General features: G+C 39.3%; 1 protein-coding gene across 2 annotated transcripts in view; it reads right to left on the reverse strand.

Moving 5' to 3' along the window:
- Nucleotides 1-9,523: 9,523 nt before the first annotated feature.
- gpc6a (glypican 6a) overlaps nucleotides 9,524-23,975 on the reverse strand; it is a 176,242-nt gene continuing 161,790 nt past the window's right edge. For both annotated transcript variants that reach the window (XM_074615065.1, XM_074615057.1), the window contains 3 exons: nucleotides 21,150-21,280; nucleotides 18,176-18,351; nucleotides 9,524-16,058 (listed from right to left, as the gene is read on the reverse strand). In XM_074615065.1, coding sequence (XP_074471166.1) covers nucleotides 15,838-16,058; nucleotides 18,176-18,351; nucleotides 21,150-21,280 — 528 coding nt within the window. In that variant the 3' untranslated portion in view covers nucleotides 9,524-15,837. The remainder of the gene's footprint in view (nucleotides 16,059-18,175; nucleotides 18,352-21,149; nucleotides 21,281-23,975) is intronic.

A 23,975-nucleotide genomic window follows, 5' to 3' on the forward strand; every position in this document is an offset into this window, starting at 1 on the left:
CTTGGATGGCACTTTCAACATGACTGCATACAAAAGCAAACTCGATAAGGAATGGCACTGTGACAGAGGTTGGAGAGGATGAACAACAAGCAATTTTATTATTGTTAACATTTTAAGAAAGGTGCAAATGAACACAGGGTACTCATACAATATTATAGTACACACAGAGTGAAACTCGCATGGAAGATTATGAATATTATACAGCAGTGGCGCCGGCAGGATTTCATCGTACGCACAAGAACAGCCCGCCCCCTTACCTTTAACAACTATAGTTCCCACGCGCACACATGGGGCCTTGCAGTCGCCCTCATTTCTTGAAATCCCTGCAGCATCTGACGGCAGCAGGGCTGATAAATCCGCAGCCTTTGAGAAGTGCCGTTATGTAGAGCGCAGTGTCGTTACGCACCGCTATTTACTGTGTTTACCTTCATTAAATCGCCTGAAACGACACCAGGCTGCTACAGTGTAACCATACAGACCTCTACACACATCAGACTGGTTGGTTATAACTCCATATTCTACTGTTTTATGAAGGAGACATCCAGTTAACAGGGCGCATCCTAGTCTCTTTTCCAACTTTCTTTTTAGCAAAAGCAAATGCTGTTGTGTAATATTAATTACTGTGTGACCATGTACGAGCTGAGATACATTACAATTATCGCTAAAATAGCACCATCCGATATAATCATATCAACTGTTTCACCAAATCAATTTATTTATTTTTTATTTCTATCGTTATTATAGTAACTATCTGATGGAAAATCATCCTGCATCTATCTTTGGATGCAGATTTGTGGTGATGCATGTTCATGTTGTGGCACTTTGCTGAGCTGTTGTCATCACGTTTAATTGTGATTGGCACAACTTAGACAGTGATGTGACTGGGTGAGACGGTATTTAATTATCACCACAAACGCTGATCTGTATCTTCAGCCCTTTTGCACGTTGCGCTGCTGCACATACATGAACCAAAATAGTATGGAAGTTTTTATTGGACTTTATTTGTTGTTTGTGCTTTGTAACTTTGCAGACCTTTTACATGCAGAAAATACTATATAACACACTAAAGGAAAAGGAAAAAAGTACAAAAGCATTATAGGTCCCCTTTAAACTTTGGCTGCATTTGAACAATGCCAATCGGCTCATCAGTTAATCCACTAATCATTTTAGCTCTAATTGTAATATCTATTTTTTAAATATTAGATATCAAAATAGGTAATTATATGGAGGAGAATGGATGTTTTTCTGTTTATCATACAGGGGCATTTATCTGTTTCATTATCTGTTCTACTGTCGCAATTATTTAAACTAGTTAGCTAGTCAACAATCTGTTCTGCCTCTGCAAGTCTATATTTTAATAATCGTTTATTCATGAACGTATCCAACAAAAGGCTGAACGCTGGCTGCAAATGTTGTATTTTCAGAGCCAACTAATCTGAGCTGCTTTGGGAGCTAAGCCTTTTTAGTTTCCTCTTGTCAGTTGAAAAAAAAAAGGCAGCGTGCTGTACCTGTTGGCACTTCAGCCGTATGCCTCTGACATGGCAGTATGCAAAACCTCTTTTTTTCAGAGTACAGATCAGTGTGGTGACAGGCCTAATATCTACTGCAGATTCCTCTGTTTCTCAAGTCAAGCGGTGGGTCAAAAGGGATAAAACCGCTTCCTTTCTCTTCTGATACGTGCTAATACGCAGTCTGTCAGTACCGAGGTGGCAAGGCCCTCAGGGAGGGTTTTGCACTGAACTATTTCTTGTCTGTAGAAAGATCAGTGAGGGTAATCTCTGCCTCTGCTATCCAGGACTGTGTGGCTGTGTAATTCAGTCTTTATCCTAAATCCGGGGAGAGAAAGACAGCAGAGAGAGAGGTAGAGGGAGAATTATTTGAAAACCTCTAATGTATAAAAAAAAGAGAAGAATATTTGCAAAAGTAACATGATTGCAAAGAGGTTAGGGCATTGACAGGGGGGGACACTTTTTCAGATGTAGCTAGATGGAAATACATATTCACAAAGACTCATCCTCGTACAAAGCAGTAAGTAAGTTAACCCTCTTCTTCCCTGATGGGATATAAGGCTTCGAAGATCTGCCTCCATCGAGACCTATGTTTTACTGCATGCTGTGCCTCAGCCCATGTTAGGTAATTCTCCTTTAACTCCGCTGTCACAGTTCTCCACTAAGTTGTTTTTGGCCAACCTTGCTTCCTTATCCCTAACAAAGTCCATCCTCCCAGTGCAACCTTTTGGATTAAATCCTGGGCCATTCTGAAGACATGTCCTAGCCATCGGCAGGGTTTAATATCCAGCACCACTCTGTTGCACTTAGTCATCTTGTATAGCTGTTCATTTGAGGCCAGAAGATGCTGCAGATTTTCCTAAAGGCATCCATTGTAGAAGGCATCAATCTTTTTCATGTCATGTTTTCATGTGTTGTCAGACGCCACACTGGTTTTACATTGCTGATGTATAGTCAGACCTTTGTTTTTACGCTGTACTGCTTTGACTTCCAGATAGGCGGGAGCCTAGCAAAAGCACCGTGAGCCTTGCTCTGATGTGCTAATGCGCCATATAAAGCAGTGCACAACCAATATAATAACAGTCTTGTCATTCTGAATTGCAGGCATCGCATGAGCCCTTCAAAGACGACACACACTGCAGACCAAGGTCATATCAACATCACAGGAAGCAGGTGAGTGTTGAGTGTATTGAACCTGCAGTGTTGGTTTTGAGATGAAGCGTAAACACACAAAGTGGAGAAAACATCAGCATCTGGTCTTATTTGTTCAAACATAAAGTATATTTCAAAAAAGGCCAAGTTTTGAATGAAGCCTGTCAAAGAAAGAATATGATACTTGAGATTCACTCTGAAACTTATTTATGTCTTATTATACGGTACTGGGTTAAATCCATTTAATTGCTCAACTCTTGTGGGAGTGAAAATTGAAAACCGAGGTTTAATTTCATAGGTCTCTATTTTCAGGGGATTTTTCAGCGTCTCTAAAGCCCTCACACTATTACTTGTCATGTAAAAAGCAATTACAATCAGTGCGTGGATGAAATGTGTCATCAGAGAATCCATTAACAATGTCCTCAGACCTTAATATTTACAGTCACCACCCTACTTTCAGAGGAAACGCTGGGTTTCGTGAGTTGTGAAGGACAATTAAAAGGCATTGGTCTCATTGTCAGATCTGTATTGTCAGGAAGTCTATTTGAGGAAATTATGATTTCACAAAGGTATTTATTTAGTACTATCGTACTTGTATCACATACGAAATGCGAAGACGCTAAGGAAAGCTCTTTTGCTCACACGTCATTAATTAACTAGTGTTACCACTATAACTGTGAGGGTGCAATAAAGAAAGGTCTTTAAGGGGAAGGGAAAACAACATTAGATTGTAATCGACAGTTTTCTCTCTTTAAGGAGAAGATAACCAATAGGCTACTAATAAAATGCAATGTGTTCAAGCTAATAAAGTAAGCTGCTGTGTCTTAAAGGAATAGTTTGCCATTTTGGAAAATACATTTATTCACATTCTTGCCAGGAGTTGGATGAGAAGATTAAATATGATGCCACAACCAGCAGCCAGTTAGCTTAGCTTAGAATAAATACTGGAAACTGTCCAAATATTAATCTGCCGACGAGCACCTCAAAAGCTTGCCAATAAACATGTTGTATTACCCGGCAACCTCACAGTGATAGCAAGACTCCAGAAAATGTCTTCCTGTGTCTCCTGACTTCCCGTCTTTATGCTAAGCTAATTGTCACAAAAGCTTCTTTAACTCACATTTTCTATATTAATGGTTAGAATATGTATTTCTGCAAATTTTATTTTCGCACTCAACTGTCTAAATACGGTTTCAAAGCCTTAATGATATAATTCTGGTGGAAAAATATTAAATCCACTTCATTTTATTTGAATTGGTTTTGGCCTAAAGCAGTTTACATAACACTAAAACAGGGTTTTCAAAGTCTGACACTGTGCCTCCCCATTCTCTTTATACATCCATGTGCCTCCTCAATACCTCCCATGGAACTTCATTTCTCATGATGCTTTGGGGAATGTATACAGGAAGTGTATTGTTGCCATGAAGTCGGCAAAAAGTATGCCGAATTAGCTATTAGCAGTTCCTGTTTGCAATATGCCCATATATGTACAGACAACTATCACTGGATAACTTTAATACTGAAGAAAACTTACAAAACATGATGATTCTCAGGCTAGTTCTGGAAAATAAGAAGCATCTCTATTGCTATGATTTTCAGTTGGATTTATGTACATTGGTTTGCGATGGACATTGGAGGTAATGATATCCCTGGAAAGTGTCACATCAGGCGCTTATGTTTTTTAATTACCACAATATCCTCCATGTACACAAGTCTTGGTCGAATTCCTGCAAGCCTCCTGGAACGGTCCTTGGCTTTGAAGCCAATTTTCGTAGTGGCCAAACCGTGGAATTACAACTTTTGGGTCTGTCACGTGTCATTGGGCCCAAAAATACTTTTTCCCATTGACTTACATTGGGAAAGAGACGTCTGTAAATCAGCGGATAATTTCTTTTTTGGTGAATCAACTTCCCACCTCCCAGTAGGAACACTTAAAATAACACTTATTTAGGGAGGCGGGGTTAAAGGAAAGTGTAGCGTGCTTGCTCTATGGGCCCCATGGATGCGGAAGATGCAGTTGAACTTTCTTGACTTCATGCACCACTGAGCAACTTTCAAACGAATGAACGAGGCCTCGCCTTGAACGCTGTATCCAGTTCTCTTTATACTGTACATCCATGGTTTCCTGTAATAATGACCCTTAAAACAAAGCTAGATCCTTTGGCACTTTGTCGTGACACTTGTTTCTACGGGGCAAATAATTAACTTGATTTTCTGCTTTTGTGTCCCTTTAACTATCTTGTGACCTCTGAGCATCTCTTTACCTAGCAACACCATGGTAGGGTTCCCACCCAGGTCTGTGTTTAAGCTCTGCTCAAACATTAGTTAGACCAGAAGTGTATTTCCTAAAAGTGCACCGAGCTCTTCTTCGATATGTCAGACGCTCAACTGCTAATTTATAGATTTGAATTAGAGAAAAGTATGTGGACTCTTTTCCAAATGGTATTTTAAGTGTCAAAAGTATTTACCAACACAAATCATCTCTGCTGTGTATTGGTGACATTATGGCACGCATGCTTTATCAGCCATTTTGCTGAAACAGCAACAGAAAATACTAATCACTAAAGTTAATAGAATTCTAAAACGGTCCAGTTGTGTGAAAGTTATTTAAATATTCTGCATGCAAAGATAAAGCGCAGACAAATGGTTTCAATTATTTAAATAAAAATCTATGCCAGCAGATCAGATGGTGCCGCTGCAGTTACAGCACTCGTACTGTATTTCTCCAGCACTACAGTGAAGCAGAATTAATTCTTTCTACAGTCACAGGGTTTTGCCAAGAGCAATCAGAAATTATCAAGTGGATCCCACAGAAAAACTCTGTCTTTGAAATCCATGAACTTTTTTGTATTTCGTTTGGAGTTTGGTCCTTTCACACTGCTTTTCCATAATTGAAGCACATAAATAATTGTACAGACAGAAAAAGAGATTATAATGAATAATTCTGGTTCAGATGTGAAGCCATTTCGTGTTGTCCCCATTGCTGTTGTCATGTGAAAATGAATAAATTGATGTTTGGGGGAGCTACTAAGATGAATCGAATGTGGCAATGCAGTAAGCTTTTTGTCTCCGTCTCTTCTGTCAGCCAGACGTTCTGCAGCCTCCCCTGACAAAATGTGACAGCGAGCCAAGTTTGAGGACTGATTACAGGTAGCAGTTAATACATTAATCTCAACTGAGCTCGACACTACCTGTTTCTTTCACTTAATCTTTTGCCGGGGGGGGGAATTCCTCACTTTTTGTGCAGTGAGCATTTGCATCGCATTGCATTTCTAGAATCCAGGTCTTGTAATCCGCTGCAAATATTGTGATGACAAATAGGTGCTTGAAATGTAATTACCTGCATACTAATTCACAACAGTATGTATATTTACAGACAGTATATTTGTATATAGTATAATGTAATTCTATAAATATGGGGATCAATGTAACCCAAAATGTAGTCTTATTTCTGTGGTCAGTGATGACACATTTAGGGTGTTACAGTATTATTTTCGTACAGTTTAAATGTTAAACTCCCAGTGCTACATTAAGTCTCAAAATATCACCACTGATCTTTTCTATTTCAATTTCAAAGTAATTTGTTGAAGAATATCGCTCTGTACAGAGTAGGTGAGAACAAAAATGGTAGAAACAAAACTGTGAGCAAAGTGGAGAATTGGTATTGAGATGATGGAAAGTAGCTTAAAGACGAGACATAAAAGAAGCTGTTTTTTAGGGTTCATTAGTTTTCATGCGGTAATATTTTTTTAAAGAAAGCGATCTATTTTATAAGCAGCGGTCTGTAATTTAGCCTGGAACGGCATTAGCTCAGCTTCTTATCACGCTTTCTAAAGTGCTTTAGCATCTAAAGCGGGACCTCCACTATAATCTGATGTTTTAGTGGAGAGAATGAATCTGAAATGTGGCGTCTTTGTTTAAAATGATCCATTTTTTTGTACTCCTAAGATCTCATTTATCTTAAATATAACTATTTTTAACCTCTGTCACTCATAGCTTATAAGGTAAATATTTTTCTTTTCTACTGAAAATTCAAATACAAAAGCTATGAATTGAAGCCAAATCTCTGCTTTAGAAGATAATCTTGAGCAGCTGTGTAAACACATAAATTACTGAGTGATTATGAAATGTCAAACATGCAAATAATTCGTATTATATTCACTTTAGGGTTACTCAAGAGGCAATTTATGTGACCATAAAAACCATGTATCTCCAAGTTAGGCGATCGAGCTTTTTCACTGAAGACATTTTGACTTGTCAGTCAACGTAAGGAAAGCATATTTGTAAATAATACAAGTAATGATGGCTGATTTCCATTTAGATGCTTCAGTTTCATGGTCCTGGGATTTTTATTCATGACTTTTTTTTACATATTATACAATGAGTTCTTTTCATAAACTTTTTCGACATTTTTTCATGAAATTTTTCAACATAGTATACTATTACCTTTTTTCATGAAATTTATCGACATACTATACCATGACATTTTTCAACATAATATATTTAGATTTTTTTCATGAAATTTGGCGACATACTATAGCCTACTATGACTTTGTTCCCACCAGCAGCAAAGTTATAACTGCCTGCTCCAGCGGGATCCAAAACCTAATCCTCTAAAGCACACACACACCACCGGGGTCGTGCAGCGACACAACTCATGGCTTGGATTAGAACACTGTAATTGTTAAAGTATCGGTACTAATAAAACTGGGTATCATACCATTTTGAACGGCAGAGAATTGCAAAACCTTCTTAGTATCGTTATACTACAACACTAACATACTAGAACTTTTTTTCATGCCATTTTTCAACATACTATACTAGGACTTTTTATATGATTTTTTTTATGGTACTATACTATAATATTGTATGTTACTTTTTGGACATACTATACTTTGACATTTGTATGAGTTTTCATGACCTACTATACTAAGACATTTTTTGCAACATTTGTTATGACATGCTATGCTATGACTTTTTTGACATTTATATGGCATACTATACTAGGACATATTGCTTTTTTTTTAAAATTGTCTGTGATATTTTTTAGACATACTATCTGCACTCTCCATTCTAGTTTAAATTAAAATCTATGAGCCACTTTAAACTACTGTTCATGAGCCATCAACAGGCCTTTGCCTGGGATATTGAGAGTGATAGAGCCCATATTGAAATAACGCATAGCAGTAAGAGAAGTCAGACAGCAGGAGTAGAGTAGGGCTTAACCAAACTCACCTGCAGGATTGGTGGTTTTCTCACTGGCTCCTTGTGTCGTTGTCAGAGTGTCAGAAAGGTAATAATATCCTCTTTCTAGTGCTGCTGTCATGGCTGACAAGAAATGAGATCCCTTCTCTTCTAGTGGACAGTCTCAGTGAAGTCCTCATTGATAAAGAGTTCCTTTCAGGTGTCTAGCATTGTGAAGAGCAGCATCTTTGTCCTTTTACCAAAGAAATTACTCTATTTTCTCCAACAGAAATCACCTTAACGTCACATTTTCCTCCACCTCTGCCCAATACTTCGTTCTCAGTTTCCACCATTCCACCTTATTTCTCCTGACTGGCGCTCTAAACAGTCACTGTTCAGTTGATTAAAATATATATCTCTGTAAACTCACTGATCCAGTAAAAATGTGTTTGGTGATTTAAAGGTTAAAATACAGTCAATTTTATATTTTGGACATGTATTTGGATGTTTTCAACAGCATTCAGTGGCTTTATTTCAGCTACTTTAACAAATAGGCCTAGTAAATTTAAACACAGTTACTGAAATACTGTTAACATTCAGACTATATGCAGTTTATTAAAAAAAAAACTGACTTTGAAACTCCATTCTGCAGCAGCACCATCCTGCTCACTCAATATTAAAATATAATCTCCAATATTAGAGGAATTGTGCTCCATCAATGTGACCAATCACATCATGAGTGATAGAGATCATTATTCATTGATCCTATGTGTCTAAGCTTCATACCAATTTTTAACATTTAAACTTAGATTACAGATTATGTGCAATAAATATTTTAGTGAACTGCTCTAACAAACTGTCTCAGTCACAGTGTTATTAAAAATGAACTTCACAAAAAAGAAGGCCATGCAGAGGTTTTACTCTGAGCTGAGGGGGACTTCATGCTGTTTAATATTTGAATGTGAGGGCAAAAACCGCTGTTCAAAGAAATGACTGACTACGCATAAAAGCCGTAACTTTAGACAGTCCTGAGTAACAAACTAATATCTTTAAATTCTGCTGTGAACAATCGCTAATTAATGCGCTTCGATACGGACTGGTTAGGTTAGGTTAGGTTCACGGAGTCAGTTACTATGGTAACTGACCCAGAGTTTAAACTAGCTCCATCCAGAGTTTACTTGACCTCAGGTTTAACTAACTCATAGTTTTCTCTAATCCTGCTTTCTGAAATAGGGCTCTGGTGTTTGGTTCCCACTTCTAACAAGGCTTGTGAGCCAATAGTATAACGACGTTGGTATCATGTGGTATCTCTGCAGTCGTCAGCGATCAAGTTGCCAGTTAGTGTGGAAAAAAAGAGTTTGACAGTAAGTGCCTGGCAACCACTTGTTGTGAAGTGAATGCAATGGAAGGGGAGGGAGAAATGTTATAAATGAGGTCAATAGCACCTTTAAACTTTGATGTTTAACGGAACTGTTATGAATAAGTCCCAAGATATTTTTCCATACATTGAATTTGTCTTCCAGTACTTTCTTCACAGCCTCCATGTAGGCTTAGGTTATCGCTTGAAACTTTGACAGGTATTGTAAAAATAAGAGATCTGAACAGAGTTGTGTTTCTTAGTTTCCACAGGACTGCAATGATTAATAGAGACACAATAGAGAAAACATTTTTTAATAAAATGTTTATTATTACCTTTGTATTATTTTCTGTATACAAGAATGTGTAACAAAAGCCAAATAAGCAATCAATTTTAGTCTTTTAAAAATGGTAAGGCATGTCTGCTTTATAACCATCAACTTCAGTTCCCCCAAAACACTTCAAACAGCGTGCACTGACAGCTCCAAAAATCTTAATGTGCTCCTTAGTTATCGGATTTTGCAAATCACAACAGTACCACACTCACAGCATATGTTTTAGCAAAAGTGCAGCAAACGATTAACATCAAAATGGAGAAGACCTTGCATAACACGTTTTCTAAACAGTCTGTAAAAAACCTCAGCTGACCACGATTTTGCTCTTTTTTTCCCAGTTTTTCAAATGCCAAAGATAATGAACGAGACAAAAAACAAACAAAAGAGGCTCACAGACTAATTAAGTTAAGCATTGAAGCATCTCAGACAGTGATATTGTATGTCTGACCAGGGTGACGCAGCTTGTCAGGAGAGAGAGAGAGAGAGAGAGAGAGAGAGAGAGAGAGGGGGAAACACACAACAGTGGAAAATGGCAAACATTCCTCTCGTCGTAATGAGAGCAGACTGTACTGATACAAGCTCTTTGGAAAAAGTCAGCCTACTTCTGAAACAGTTTTTCTCTTGATTCACTTTATTTACTGAGTTTCAGGACCACCAGTAAAGACCTGCCTTATCCTCACTCATCCAAAACTCTTGTTGTTGCAATCACAAATCTTGTGGAGACTCTTACTGCTGCTTTTGACCTTTGTGTGGCTGCAGATGCTTGCTGAGTTTTTACACTTTCGAAAACGGAAGTTTCTGGCTCACTTCTGACCCTGACTCAGAAAACATCTGCCTCCACAATGTTTGTTAATACTTGAAAACTGAATTTATATGGCGGTGTTTGACTGCAGCGATATATAACCCGTCAACTTGCACTTCTAATCGACTCTTTTCTCTTCCTGTTGTATACTGTATCTTTATTGAATCAATTATTGAATCGCCAAAGGACAAAGAGCATCCGAATGCAACTCTGTTACTGGCCAATTTAATCTAGTTTTACGGAACAATATGACACTTGACATCAAAATAAAAGTGCTGACAAAACATCAATTTCTTTTCAATTCTAAAAAATAAAGTCTAGATGTATTCTCTAGACTGAGAAATGCAAACGCCTGAAGCTGAAATTAAATTATCAGTCTGAGCTTCGACAGTCTGACGGCCCCATGTAACAGAACATGATTTTTACATGAACTGAACTCCTGGGTGGGAAAATCCTAACACATCAGGAAAACTGTTGCTGCACATTAGGCCTAGCAGCTAGTTACTTTATTCAATATTCAACACATCTTAAATAGTTACTGCTGGATGTCCATCATGTCTAACTACGTCCCATCTGTCTGACCCACTAAGTGAGTTCAGATCGGGTCCTGTTTGCTTTCACCTCTGCCTAACAGAGATTGGTGGTGGGCTCTCTGTGCTCCAGATATCCAAGACAAAAGCGTGATAGAGTGTGTAACCCGTGTAACTTCTACGTAAACACTATTTTAGACTTTGAGAGGTTGGTAAAATGTGTTAATGTGTGTTTAGTTTCCCCCCTGGTTCTGTCTCATACAGGCTTTGACCGTGAAAGGGCTCAACAGGCTTTCTCAGTAACACCGGCAGTAGGCACTGAAATGTGCATGCACTTTGTTGGCCAATCAGAACAGATTCAACGACCAAGATCTTTCCCATTGTGACTGAAAGAGCAACAGTACCAATGAGATGAATACGATGAAGATGAAGATGGCTGCCTCTCCCTCTTGTTCCAGTATCACCGTGGCGTATGTGGCCAGAACCACTCCATCTACGCTTTTCAGCAAGGAATGGGATGTGAGGAAGTCTCTCACTAGTGACCATTTTTGTGCGGATTATGTTCTTGGTGGTTATCTCCCAATTCTGCTGCCTGGTTTTGCTGATGAGTACCTGTGTTTTCTTTGTTCCCTTCCATTCTGCAAGACCTTTTCGGCATCCTCTTAGCTACCTGGACTGTGTTTTTTAGGGCTGTCAGAGTTCACACGATAATAACGCGAGGTTAGAGGGCTCTGACTCTACGTTTTAACGGCAAAAAATTCTTTAACGCATTAATGAAACATGCTATTTTTAACTAACCTCTTCAAAATCCGACGGACCTCCTTCAGAGAATGTAGAAGGCTCAGTGTCAGCGATGTCATACTAGCTTGCTGCAAAAGGAGGCTAAATAACACTCCAAACTTACGCTAAATTTTGGGGAGGAAAAACTGTCATGCCCATTTTCAAAGGGGTCCCTTGACCTCTGACCTCAACATATGTGAATGAAAATGGGTTCTATGGGTACCCACGAGTCTCCCCTTTACAGACATGCCCAATTTATGATAATCACATGCAGTTTGGGGCAAGTCATAGTCAAGTCAGCACACTGACACACTGACAGCTGTTGTTGCCTGTTGGGCTGCAGTTTGCCATTTTATGATTTGAGCATATTTTTTATGCTTAATGCAGTACCTGTGAGGGTTTCTGGACAACATTTGTCATTGTTTTGTGCCGTTAATTGATTTCCAATGATAAATATACAGTATATATATATATATATATATATATTTGAATATTTGTCCACTCCCATGTTGATAAGAGTATTAAATACTTGACATATCTCCCTTTAGGGTACATTTTGAAAAGATAAAAAAAAAGTATGATTAATTTGCGAATTAATCACGATTAACTATGGACAATCATGCGATTAATCGCAATTAAATATTGTAATCGATTGACAGCCCTAGTGTTTTTGTTTGGATAATTCCTTTAATGATTTTTATTACTGCTGATCTGCTGTCTTCCTTGTCGGTGACTGTGTCACAGCTGCGATACTGGTATTGATATTTATATTTCTCAGGTTATCTTATATATATATAATGTATATATATATATATATATATTTCCCCTCCTCTAGTCACCTTTTCATCCAAATGAAGTGCAAATTTTAACTGAATATCCAGAATATCTGCAAAAGACAATGTTAATGAATGCATGGTTCCATCCACTAATGTCATGTAAATATTATAAGTTGGGCACATGTGCTTTATGTACGTCATTTATATGCCAAGTCTGTTTGTATAGCATTTTGTAACATTTAGTTTTTCTCTATACACCTCAGGCCAAAGTAAATCCTTTTTTTGCAATATTTCAAATTTTTTTTTCTCTCCCAAATTTCCTGCATATCCACTCAGGGTTTTTTTATGCACAAATTGAAAATGTACATAAAACAACAAATTAACGAAAATGATTGAAGTCTGTCTGTCCCTCCCTGCTTTGGTTTACTACACTGACCAGCTGTGGCATTGGGGGGGACGTTGTTGATCAGATCAGTGTTGTCTTTCCTCAGGCTTCGCTTGGATAGAGGCCTGTCGCCTTCCACAATTAAGGTTTACGCACCAGCGATTTAATTGTGTCATGCTGGTTTTAGAAGGAGGCTGCTGTTCAGTCACCTTCGCTTAAAGCGGTTTTCTGCGGGGAGTGAGGCGACGGAGGTCAAATGTTTTCCCATCTGTTCGGCAGTGGGAGTTCCTGTGGTGATTGGGGTCTCTCTTGTGAGTCATGTGAGCCCACTGAGGGGAGAATTTCCTGAGGACGCTGTCTGCGAAGACAACCATGTTGCTGCTGCAAACTTTGGCAATGCAGATATCAGGCTACTCTAGTACTACATTTCATCCCCACCTGTAATTTGTGCCGAAGAACTTCAGATATTTATTCAGGTCTTGACGGTTGAAGCTTGATGCTATTTTCACTCTTGTGTCCCATGCTTGCTTTAGTATGCTCTGTGAAACGTGCAGCCTCTTTGAGATGCTCACAGCAGCTGTTAATATGTCAAAGCGATGGGTTTTGGGAAGGCCCCTGTTGAGAGATGAGACTTACTTTCAGGTGCTTATGAGCTGATGGGATTGGATCCTCCAGGCACACTCTAGCATGAGGGTGGTAGCCTTAAATGCCCTCTTTTGTGCAGCAGCAAACGAGTGTCCCTTTGTTTTATTTGTTTGTTTGCCTGCAACATTTCTGGAACCTCCTTTTTCTGTGTTACCTGAGGTCACGTCCATCGAGTTGGAGGAGTGCAAACTATGTGCCTTGCTCCCTCCAGAGCCAGTTTGAGGTCGAAGACTGCTGAGAGATAGAATGAAGGTTATGAATAGTAACCCTAGTTCTAAAGGCACTGACACACCAAGCCGATGGTCCTCCGTCAGCCAGTTTGGAGACGTCAGTTAGCGTCTGTCGGCCTATTTTTTGTGGTGTTTCCCGCACCGTCGGCTCTAGTCTGCCCATGTCTGATTTTTTTCGGCCGATTCAGCATGTTGAATCGGCGGCAGAGCCCGTGGGTGAGAGAAATCATTCAAATTGGCTGTTCAGCTTAAACGAATCAGTGCACGAGAAGAGAAACGAACGTGAGCAAAGCAAGCCAACGAGTAAAGTCAAGAGGAAAAACACAGAAGGCTGTTCTCATTTTTCATCTTGATCTCGTCTGATCATTCCAACACACGGATATTTTCACAACAACATTGCCATCTGGAATGAAGCTAAGTGGTGAGTGAGAGTGGTGTGAAAATGGGCGGCAAACGCAGCTTTGTTTCATGTACGTATCATAACAACGGCTTGTATATCAGCAGTCCTCGGTCTTCCAGTTTCCCTTTTTGAATGACGAATACAGACTACCGCTATCTTCTGGCGGAGTTATTTCATCTCACGCAGGCGCAGGACGTACGTGCTAACTGGCCGTCGGCTGTAGTCTTTCCGGTGTGTTTAGGCGCAACTTTTTGGCAAAGACAAAGGCGACGTGAAGCAACGCAACAGTCGTCCTTCATCACTGCTAGTTCTCTGATGTCGGTTTGGTATGTCTGGGCTTCAAGAGTACAGTCAGGGCCCTCTAAACTTGGCACCCTACTTCTTTTTGTGTTGCTGACATTGTACATGCCTCTTAAGAAAACATGAACACTTGTATAACCTGTAGCCTGTAGGGGTGGTGGGTCTGTTCTGATTGGCCAAACAACAACATGCGAACTTCAGCGTGGTGCTCCATAAGATGTGAGTGGGTGAACCTGCAGAGCCTGTCAGAGGGCTGAGCTTACAGGAGTAATTATGTAATATAAACAAGTAAGAAAAACATACAATATAAATCATAACCATAAATAATTAAAGCATGGGAGCCAAGAAAATAAATGAAAATATCATTAGCGGATACCTAATATCACTAATATACTCTGAGTTCTCTGAAAAATAAAAAGGAAAGCAGAACTGTTTAAGTGCATGATAAGTACCCAAACAGAAGAGAGTAAATCAGGTAACTGAATATCGTTAGCAGGCAATTGTAGCATAATGGCTTAGTGTTGTTGCGAAAACTCTGTTTTTTTTAATTTTACAGGTGACCAAATAACTTGTAAAAACAAATAATACATTTATAAAAAATGTAGCCATTAACTAAAGCAGTAAGATTACATTACAGTATCTTCCAGTGAAATATATACTGCAACTGTTTAGAAGTACAATACAGTTAAATGATCTGAAAATATAGATCTTCTGTCTCTATGGGGTGGATGTTTCCTCTAGCTTTATAAACTTATGAAGCCGACAAAAATAATCTGTGCAAAGTAGTTCTCTTAGTGCAGTACATTAGCACTTTCTCAGAGATAATTAATGTGCAACTATAAAGTGGCTGTAAGAACTGCTGCTTCCTGAAGCCACACTGATATGACCAAACGGGAAACCAGGTGAACTGCTAGCGCTGTACAATCCTGCACCAACCAATCCCAAACTGTGTAGCCTGCATTAAAAAAAAAAGGAAAAAAAAAGGTTTTGTCAGTTAACATCATTTACACGCATGCACACAGTAAGACTTCTGTCTGAGGGGGAAAAGACTAATAGGACAAAATGCGTGTTGTCTCACAACTTCATCATACAAAGGAAAATAAAAATAAATTCCCCTTTATCTGAAAAATCAGATCAGATGGTTTTCACTTTCTAAAAGAGAAGTATGTTCTTTAAAATCCACTTTAGAATAATGAGAAAACACCACATTTTCTTTTTTTCGGAGATGTGAAAGCTGGTTCAGTGATGGCACCGAGCATTCTTTGGGGGACGAGCAGGATGCAGCACTGCACTCACTTCCAGTCCTACCATACCACACAGTAAGCCATTCTCGACAGGTTTCCAGGAGGTTCTACATGTCCAGTGAGGGAACAGCAGTAGAACTTGCTGTTAGACATACTGTACTGTACGTACAGTAACAGTATAAAAGTCAGTTTTCAGGCCACACTCGTGTATTATCTCCATTGAGTCTTCATTGCCCAGAGTGGGAGTGTGAGAGCGCCCATCACCAGCAGTAGGGAGGGGCCGCGACAGAACGACTTGCCCGCGGCTGCTGCTGCGCGTTCATCACTTCTGTCAGCTCCGATCACAGGAGCCTCTGTTCCAACAAAAACAAACTCTGTTGTGCAGCCGTCGGAGCAGCCGCTGCCACTGCCAGAACTACTGCCCTCGTCACCTGCAGCAACAAAAGCACACACATTCAAATTTACACAAAAATAATATCTTCACAAGCAGCTATTAGTTTGGTCCATGGCAAAGTGAGGAAGCCCTGGTCACACCAGAAAGTGGAACAGTGAAACTCACCCATACATCCGAGTGACATAGGTGGCTATATCATTTTGCTGATTTGAGTCGTTTAGTTCAGTTCAAAGATTTGCTGCATTTTCTTTATTGATTTTTATTTCATTAACTTTTTTTCTAAGCTAAGCGTCACCATCCAAATACAGTTCTGTATGCACATCAGGAAGTGATCACATTACCGTCATAACCATAGACGGTATATAAAGATGGACGACATTACAGCTCCCAGAAGCCAAAACATCTTGATCGCCCCCTGGTGGCTGGCTGCAGTATCGCTAATAAATCCGCCCCCCTCCATGCTAGCGGATGGGACATGGGCCAAACTAAAACGTCAAAATACACGTCAAATCAATTTTTCACAAAGATTGTTTCTGTCATTTTAAATAGTTTTTATCACGTTGATGTATGTTCAAGTGTTCATTTTTCTGATAAGTTTGGTTTTAATTAGTTATTTAATGCTAGAAAAAGACGGTGAGACGTCATGATTGAAAGCTGCTCTGAGTGAAGTAGTAGATTTGGACGAGAGAGGAGATTTACCTTAAACTTTCCATAACCATCACGAGTCTATGTAATAGAACATGTGTCAATTTGATCATAAATATAGTTATAGAGATATTTCGGTTAGTTGTTGTGTCTTTCTAGCCAAACAGCTACCGTGGTGCTAACGTAGCAGCTAGGTGGCTCACGCTAGCAAGCTGCGGCCGTTCTCGCCTTGTGATTAGCTCGGGCGGGTTTGTGGACGGGACTTCGATACCACGGCTCCAGCCCCCCGATCACTACTGCGCACACTCTGGCTCCTAATGACGTCAAAATCTCAAGATGGCAGCTCCTGTATCCGGGATATTTTGACTTCATATCTGTACATTGGGATGTATGGGATATATACAGTCTATGGTTGTAACACTGTTAGGTTTAGTCAGTTGCTGGTTCAAACTGTTACATTCAGTTTACTTATATATATATATACATGCCTTTCTTTTAATTTGTATGTTGAAACAGACTAGATTAGAACTTGGAAACTAATTCACGCAAATAAAGTCTTATTCGGTTAAAATACAGTAATACATGAATCTTTATTCAATGTAAGAGTCAGGGTAAGATCGCTGTGAAAAACCTGTGAGGGAAATAATATTTTATAATGTTTCAAAACCTCACAGGCCCAGATTGTCAGTGACAATTCTGATTGAATAAGCCTTTTGGGGAGATTTTATTAAAATTAATTGACTTCACTGCAAAATTTCTTCTCGTCAAAAGTGAATATGCGATCGGGCCTTTAAAGGTGACAAAGCAAAAAAATAGGTTTTGCATGATTGAAAATGGCCAAAAATGGTGGTTGTGAATAGCAGTGTGTGCAAAAGGAAGGAAGGATATTTCCCCTAACAAAGCATAGTACAGTAGCATGGCATAGAGTTTACTTTGTTCTTATGTAACCTGCTTGTGTGAGATATTAAGCTACGCAGCAAATGTAGTTGCTGCAGTACTTTGTTTCTGGCGTGGAAGAAGACACCACCGCTCCTCATAAACATGACAGCAACAAAAATGGAGTTGAGCTACAAACGTTCGTGGCAGTAGTCACGCAGCCACACATTTTATTTGAAGCTCAGAGTATCTTCCATCTTGTCAGCTGAATGGGATCCACATAATCAGGAAGAAAGAATGGTTTCTGTCACGGCAGCATTGGAGATGTACATCTTCCCAAACATAGCCTTGGCTGTCTATCATTGTCTCTGTCACCATACCTACAGCTATTTATTCTCCTAATAATGTCAGTCTTGCCTCAGTGCAACACTGATGTATCGCGTGAATTTCTATCACGAGTTGCTCATGAATGACACCCGAGATCTTATTTCGGTACAGTTTATATTTCTGCGGGGCAATCTGTGTGTGTGGAAACCAATAAATAAACGTTTCTCTCTGTATTTTACTTCAAATTATTATTATTATCTTGTCTCCGCCTGCACTTGCACACACCCGAGAGACTGGACAACTTACTTGAGTCCTGGAAGTAGATGTCATTCCCGTTGTAGGCGTTCCTTAGCTTGTTGGTCATGACACGTAGAGCCATGATCTGCTGTCGTATCAGTGTGTCAGGCCTGGTGATATCCACATCCACCTCTGGGTTGTTCACCTGGTTGGTTAGACCCTCCTTCACCACTTCAGGGAAATATCTGGACACAATGACACAGCGAAAACGTGAATCGTCTAAAATCTCCACGTAGTATCCATTAAAATGGGCCTTTATGGCAACATTTTCTAGATGTATTACAAAACTTCTGGTTTATGTATCATAGGGTTTAGTAGATCATTTATAACACAACACAAAAAATACAAGATTTTGCTTGAGTTCACTATGGTTTGCCTTCAAAATATTTTGAAAAATAAAAGTAGTGCAGTCTCTGATCTTGTAAATGAAGCTATCAAGCAGCCACTGTATTGTGGCCGATAGAGCTCAACACACTGCAACTTCAGAAAACATATGCTAATAGCACAGACTGTATAGAAGAAGTGGACGTAGTCGCCGCGACAACACCCATTGGTTTGTGAACTGCCGATTTGAGGCTTCGAGCTCAGCATTTTGGCCGTCATCATCTTGGTTGTTTGCAACCAGAAGTGACACAAGAGGGTGGAGCTAAGTACAACCAAATGCTGAATAAGACGTACAGTACTTAGGCGACCAAATGTTACATCTAACGTTAAGAACTGAAAACACACTGTGAAAGGGTTAAAGTTATAAGATGAAAACACGGACAACACCCAGACCGGACAACGCCGTGATAGCGACCTGTCAATCACAAGGTAGCCACGCCCTAAAGTAAAACCTGCTTTATGGTCTATTTGACTCTAAATGGGACCATAATTTACTAAATGAACATCATGCTGTATTGAAGAAGACTTGAAACTAGAGATTGAGACCATAAACTCATGTTTACAATGTTTACTGAGGTAATAAATCAAGTGAGAAGTAGGGTCATTTTCTCATTAGAAAGAATGTTTAAGTTAAGTTTAAGGCACCTCCGTGTTGCCCACTGAGCTCAACACACTGAAGCTTAAGAAAACATATGCTAATAGACGGAAGTTTTTACAACACGCACCTCACATTTAAAACACAAATAGCTTCAAATGAATAAAACATGTCTATTTGTGCCATGTATATTTAATTGGCTTGTGTTTTATTCATTTGCAGCATATGTGTTGGTGACGATGTTCTCTTCATTTAGCCTACTCGTGTTTTGTTCACTTATATGCGTTTCCTTAAATTGTTGTGTTGTGCTCTCTCTGCCACCAGTGCAATCAGTTGTTGTCATGCAGGATCAGCCCCTTGTGCAGTCATTGTGTCGCTCTCTTCACTTACTGAAGTATGTTTGACAGATACTTTGCATCCTTGCTTTCTCCACAACACTAAACATAGATTATCTACATCAGGGGTAGGCAACCTTAGCCATGTGGTAGATTAAACAACGACACACTAATGTAGCAATAAGTATGCAAGGGTGTTGTTTGGAAATGTTGAAGTGCCCTCTCATGTGCATGCCAACTGACCTCTTTCACAGCAATTGGGAGTTGCGCGTCCTGTTATTTACAGTAATTTGATTGATTTTTTCCGCGAAGACCCGCCCTACTGTCTCTGATTGGCTAGTACTCGTTCCCTTCTTCTCAGAATTTAAGTTTATTGCTGATGAACAAGATTGGTGTAAAGTTGGTGGGGTAAATTATTTCAATTCAGATGAGGTGTATCATACGGATGGTAGCTTTATCGTATAGTGCTCTCATATAGAATTACAATATCCTGATTATGGGAGAAAATTCTTTTTTAAAATGTTGTTATGAACGTTGCCTATATGGATATAATGAAATTACAGATTCATTAGATATTTAAATTTTGATGTGGTGTCATAATTAAACTACAACAACAACCTTAATGTTGATATGGCACACTGATTAACAAGGAAATATAAAAATGGCAATTCATACCAAAAAGGTTGCCGATCCCTGATCCATAGAAATCGTGGAACATGTGTGAATATCTTATGATCTCGGTATAACAGGCTGAGAACTCACAAAGTAGACCAACTGAAATTAAGCCGATTCACAAGAGCTACTCTTTCTAACGACGGCTGCTTAAATCAGGCAAAGCACAAGTGTGTAATCAGGCTCAATAGTTAATTTCATGTCGGGAGTGGTTGCACTTTGCTTCAGAGAGCCCTTAATGTGCCTAATGCCCACAAATGACTACTTTATTTTTTATTTTTTTTTACTATAATAAATCAAAAACAATGTAACTGCTGTGCAATTAAAATAATGCATTACATGAAAAAGACAACCTGTGCTCACCAGGAAGGTGATCATTTGATTCCAGCCAATGTTTTTACACTTGTGCATGTGTGTTATCCATTCATTTTGTATTTCATCTGATAAGTTTTATACAAAATGAAGTGTGCATAGTTTGTGTTCAAGTAAAAGGAGAATCCAATGATTTCACAACACTCCTAACATGACTTGTAGTGACATTTCATCATCTCTGGGCTATCAATTTACCTTCCAGATTTAGAGTGATGCTTAAAAATGTTACTGGCACAAACAAGAGAATTAACATGTCTTTTATTGCACCATCTGGTGATTTTGTTACTTGGAGAGGGCCAAAGTGATGGGGTGATATATTTCCTCTGCCAGCGTCTCTGGTTCACTGTCAGAGAAAACAACTCACTGGCCATTCAACTGTACGGCTCGCCGACACACTACACGCTGCAGCGGCGATAAGGGGTGTTGGAAACTCCGCAGTCCTCAGGGTATTAGAGCTTCGCAGCTTATATAGGAGTTCTCCATATAAGCACCAACCATTGTACTTACAGAGAGAGTGTTAATCTGGGAACACAGTGTGGTTATTTTAATCCCTGGCAGGCAAAATGTGATAACCGTAGAGCGGGGTGACTTTGCTGTGGTTATAAAGAGGAGCAGAAGTCCTCACCTGCCCTTCGTGTGGCTGTTCCAGCACTGATCCTCGTCAGACTCGGTGAGCTTGCCCTTGGCACAGATGTCATCTGGCAGGTTGGACCAGAACCTCTTGGATTCCTTCAACTTCTCTTTGATGTCAATCACCTGCCATGGGCCAAAACAGAAATTTAATATATTAGGGTTGATAATTTAGTATTTGAAAGCCTGAGAAGTCAGAGTGAGAAGTCAATCGACTGTAACACAGAAGTACAACTTGTGCAGTACTCGGAATATTAAATGATTCTACTAGTTTTGGTTAAAGCTGCAGTGGGTAGAAATGAAGCAAATAAGATTAAAAAAAATATATATTTTCATAAAACGGTCCCTATATCCTGACAGTAGTACATGAGACAGTTAATCTGAAAAAAATCATGTGCCTCTGTGTCCTCCGGTGCTCCTAATGACATCTGCAAGATTTTACAGACTGGAGGAAAACAGAGCTGATCTGGAGTCTGCCGTCTATGAGCAGCTGACAATCACTCGCAAACTCTGATTAAACGGTCAAACTAGGCAGCGCTGATCAAATATGAATCAATATTCTGTTACTGTAATGCCTATTGATTGGCCAAAGTCTCCCGTCACGGGCTAGATTTTTTAAAGCCTGAAAACAGAGCCATGAGGAGATGCAGAAGTGTAGTTATCGCTCAGAGCACATGCATTACAATATGCTGAAATGTTATTATGGATTTTTTGCCCAAATGATGCCAAAAATATTCTACCTACTGCAGGTTTAAAACAACTTAAAAAAAATAATTTTGGAAAATAAAATCAGGAAAAATAAAAAAAGACAAGTTTTACGAAGAGAAAAAAAGGAAAAAAACTCAGTGATAAATGCTCTAGAAACTTAAAAAAAAGAAGACAAAAACAAACACACATACAGCAGATTCCTAAAGCTCCATCTCTGTATAGGAGTGTGACACATTGCGATTTTAAACTTTCATGCGGCTGCAGAAGTGTATGTAGTTGCACAACCCCGTCTGTTCATTTATTCCATAAGGACAGAAGTACCGTCCAGGCTGCCAGGGGCTCTTTTTCTTTCCATTTTGCTTCTTGTCCACTTCTGTCCATATTGTGTTCATCTCTGATTCATACAGTACAGACTTGGGGCTTTGAATTTGATATTTGGCATGAGCGGTCACCCCCAACTGATTCCATCTGGACTGAGCAAGAAGTTTGAGCGAGTGACCAGCAAATAGGCAGAAAACCCCCCCCTAAAAAAAACCTGAATCTGACTATAAAGTAAGATATTCATTAAGGCACATACACATTTGAAATATGTGCCATATGTGTAAATATGTTGGATAAGTATGTGTTCATATTTATAACAAACTTACTTGTCTTTAACAAGTACTATTCTGCTGTTACAGGAGAGCAAGATGACATACAGCATGAACACCAATTCACACAGAATAATGTGATCCTATTCAAGATTTTTACACTTAAAAGGTGGGAAGAATATTTTCTTGCCGAGAGTTCAAGGGATAGTTCGGGTGTTTTGAAGTGAGGTTGGCGTATTACTAAAATGTCGATTGGCCTGCCCCCAGTTTGGAGAAAGAGACAGGAGTACCTACATCGGAAAAAAGAAATACAATGCTGTGCACAGGGGGAGCAGCAAAACGTACTTCAGCCACCTAAAAGAAAGGCTCACCTAAAATAATCAATATCCGTCTAATTGTACGCTATATTTAGAATATCTTCACAGCTGTATCTTGCCATCAGACAGTCATTTCCTTCTCTTTACCGACGGCGAACTGAACTGAAAGTGAAGCTTATCTACACTGTTTTTGACATATGAGCCTGCTGGCGTTGGAGAGAACATAGATCATTTTGCTGGCCCCGTCCACAGCACTGTATTGCTTTGCTCCGGTGCTGCTACTTCTGTCTGTTTCTCCAAACTGGGGACGTGCCGACTGTAAGTAATACACCTACTATGGATAAGTAACTCATACAGCCCCATTTCAAAACACCCAAACTATCCCTTTAAATGAGAAGATTGATACCACTCTTATGTCCATTCTTTACGTATGAATCTAAAGCCAGCAGTCTGCTAGCTTAGCTTAGCATAAAGACTGGTAACAAAGGGAAACAGCTAGCCTGGCTCTGTCTTAAAGAAGCTAAATTCGCTGGCATCTTTAAAGCTCCGTCATTAACACCTCATATTCATTTTGTTATTCTGCACAGAACATAAATGGTAAAAAAACACAAGTTGCTGTTTTCCGTGGGGGTTATGAGCCAGACTGTTTCTTGGCTGCAGTGACTTCCTGAAATCTCTGTGAATTCAACATGGAAGATGCAGCTACATAAAAAAAAGCCTCAACAACAATAAGAACGCAGGCTACTTTCTGCTTAAAATCTCAAAACAACAGGAACAAAATCCACAGATATTAAATCCTGCACCTATAACACAAAGAGCCTTGTGTTAGACAACCAGGTGATGTATTCATTGTGTGTGTGTGTGTGTGTGTGTGTAGGTGTGTTTTAAAATATATTTTGGCAAGAAAGAACATGGTTGATGGGTCACAACCTTCTCTGTGAAATTCTATCGCTTTCAACAGCGTTGCATTTTTTCTTTAAATTGTTTTGGACTTGAACCAATTTCAGCTGCTGAATTCTTCCAGGCTCTGAAAAGCTCTGACTGCTAAATATCTGTCTCATACAATTTACACCCTAATATTTCAAAAACAACATCTGATTTAATGCAAAGCCCAATGCCTCTATTCTTAATCTTAGTAATACCGAGTTGCCGAGTTGACAATGTATACAAACATATATTGATAGATTTGACCTCAACTATAGAGAA

The sequence above is a fragment of the Sebastes fasciatus genome, chromosome 2 (genome assembly GCF_043250625.1).
Source record: "Sebastes fasciatus isolate fSebFas1 chromosome 2, fSebFas1.pri, whole genome shotgun sequence".
NCBI classification, from domain to species: domain Eukaryota; kingdom Metazoa; phylum Chordata; class Actinopteri; order Perciformes; family Sebastidae; genus Sebastes; species Sebastes fasciatus.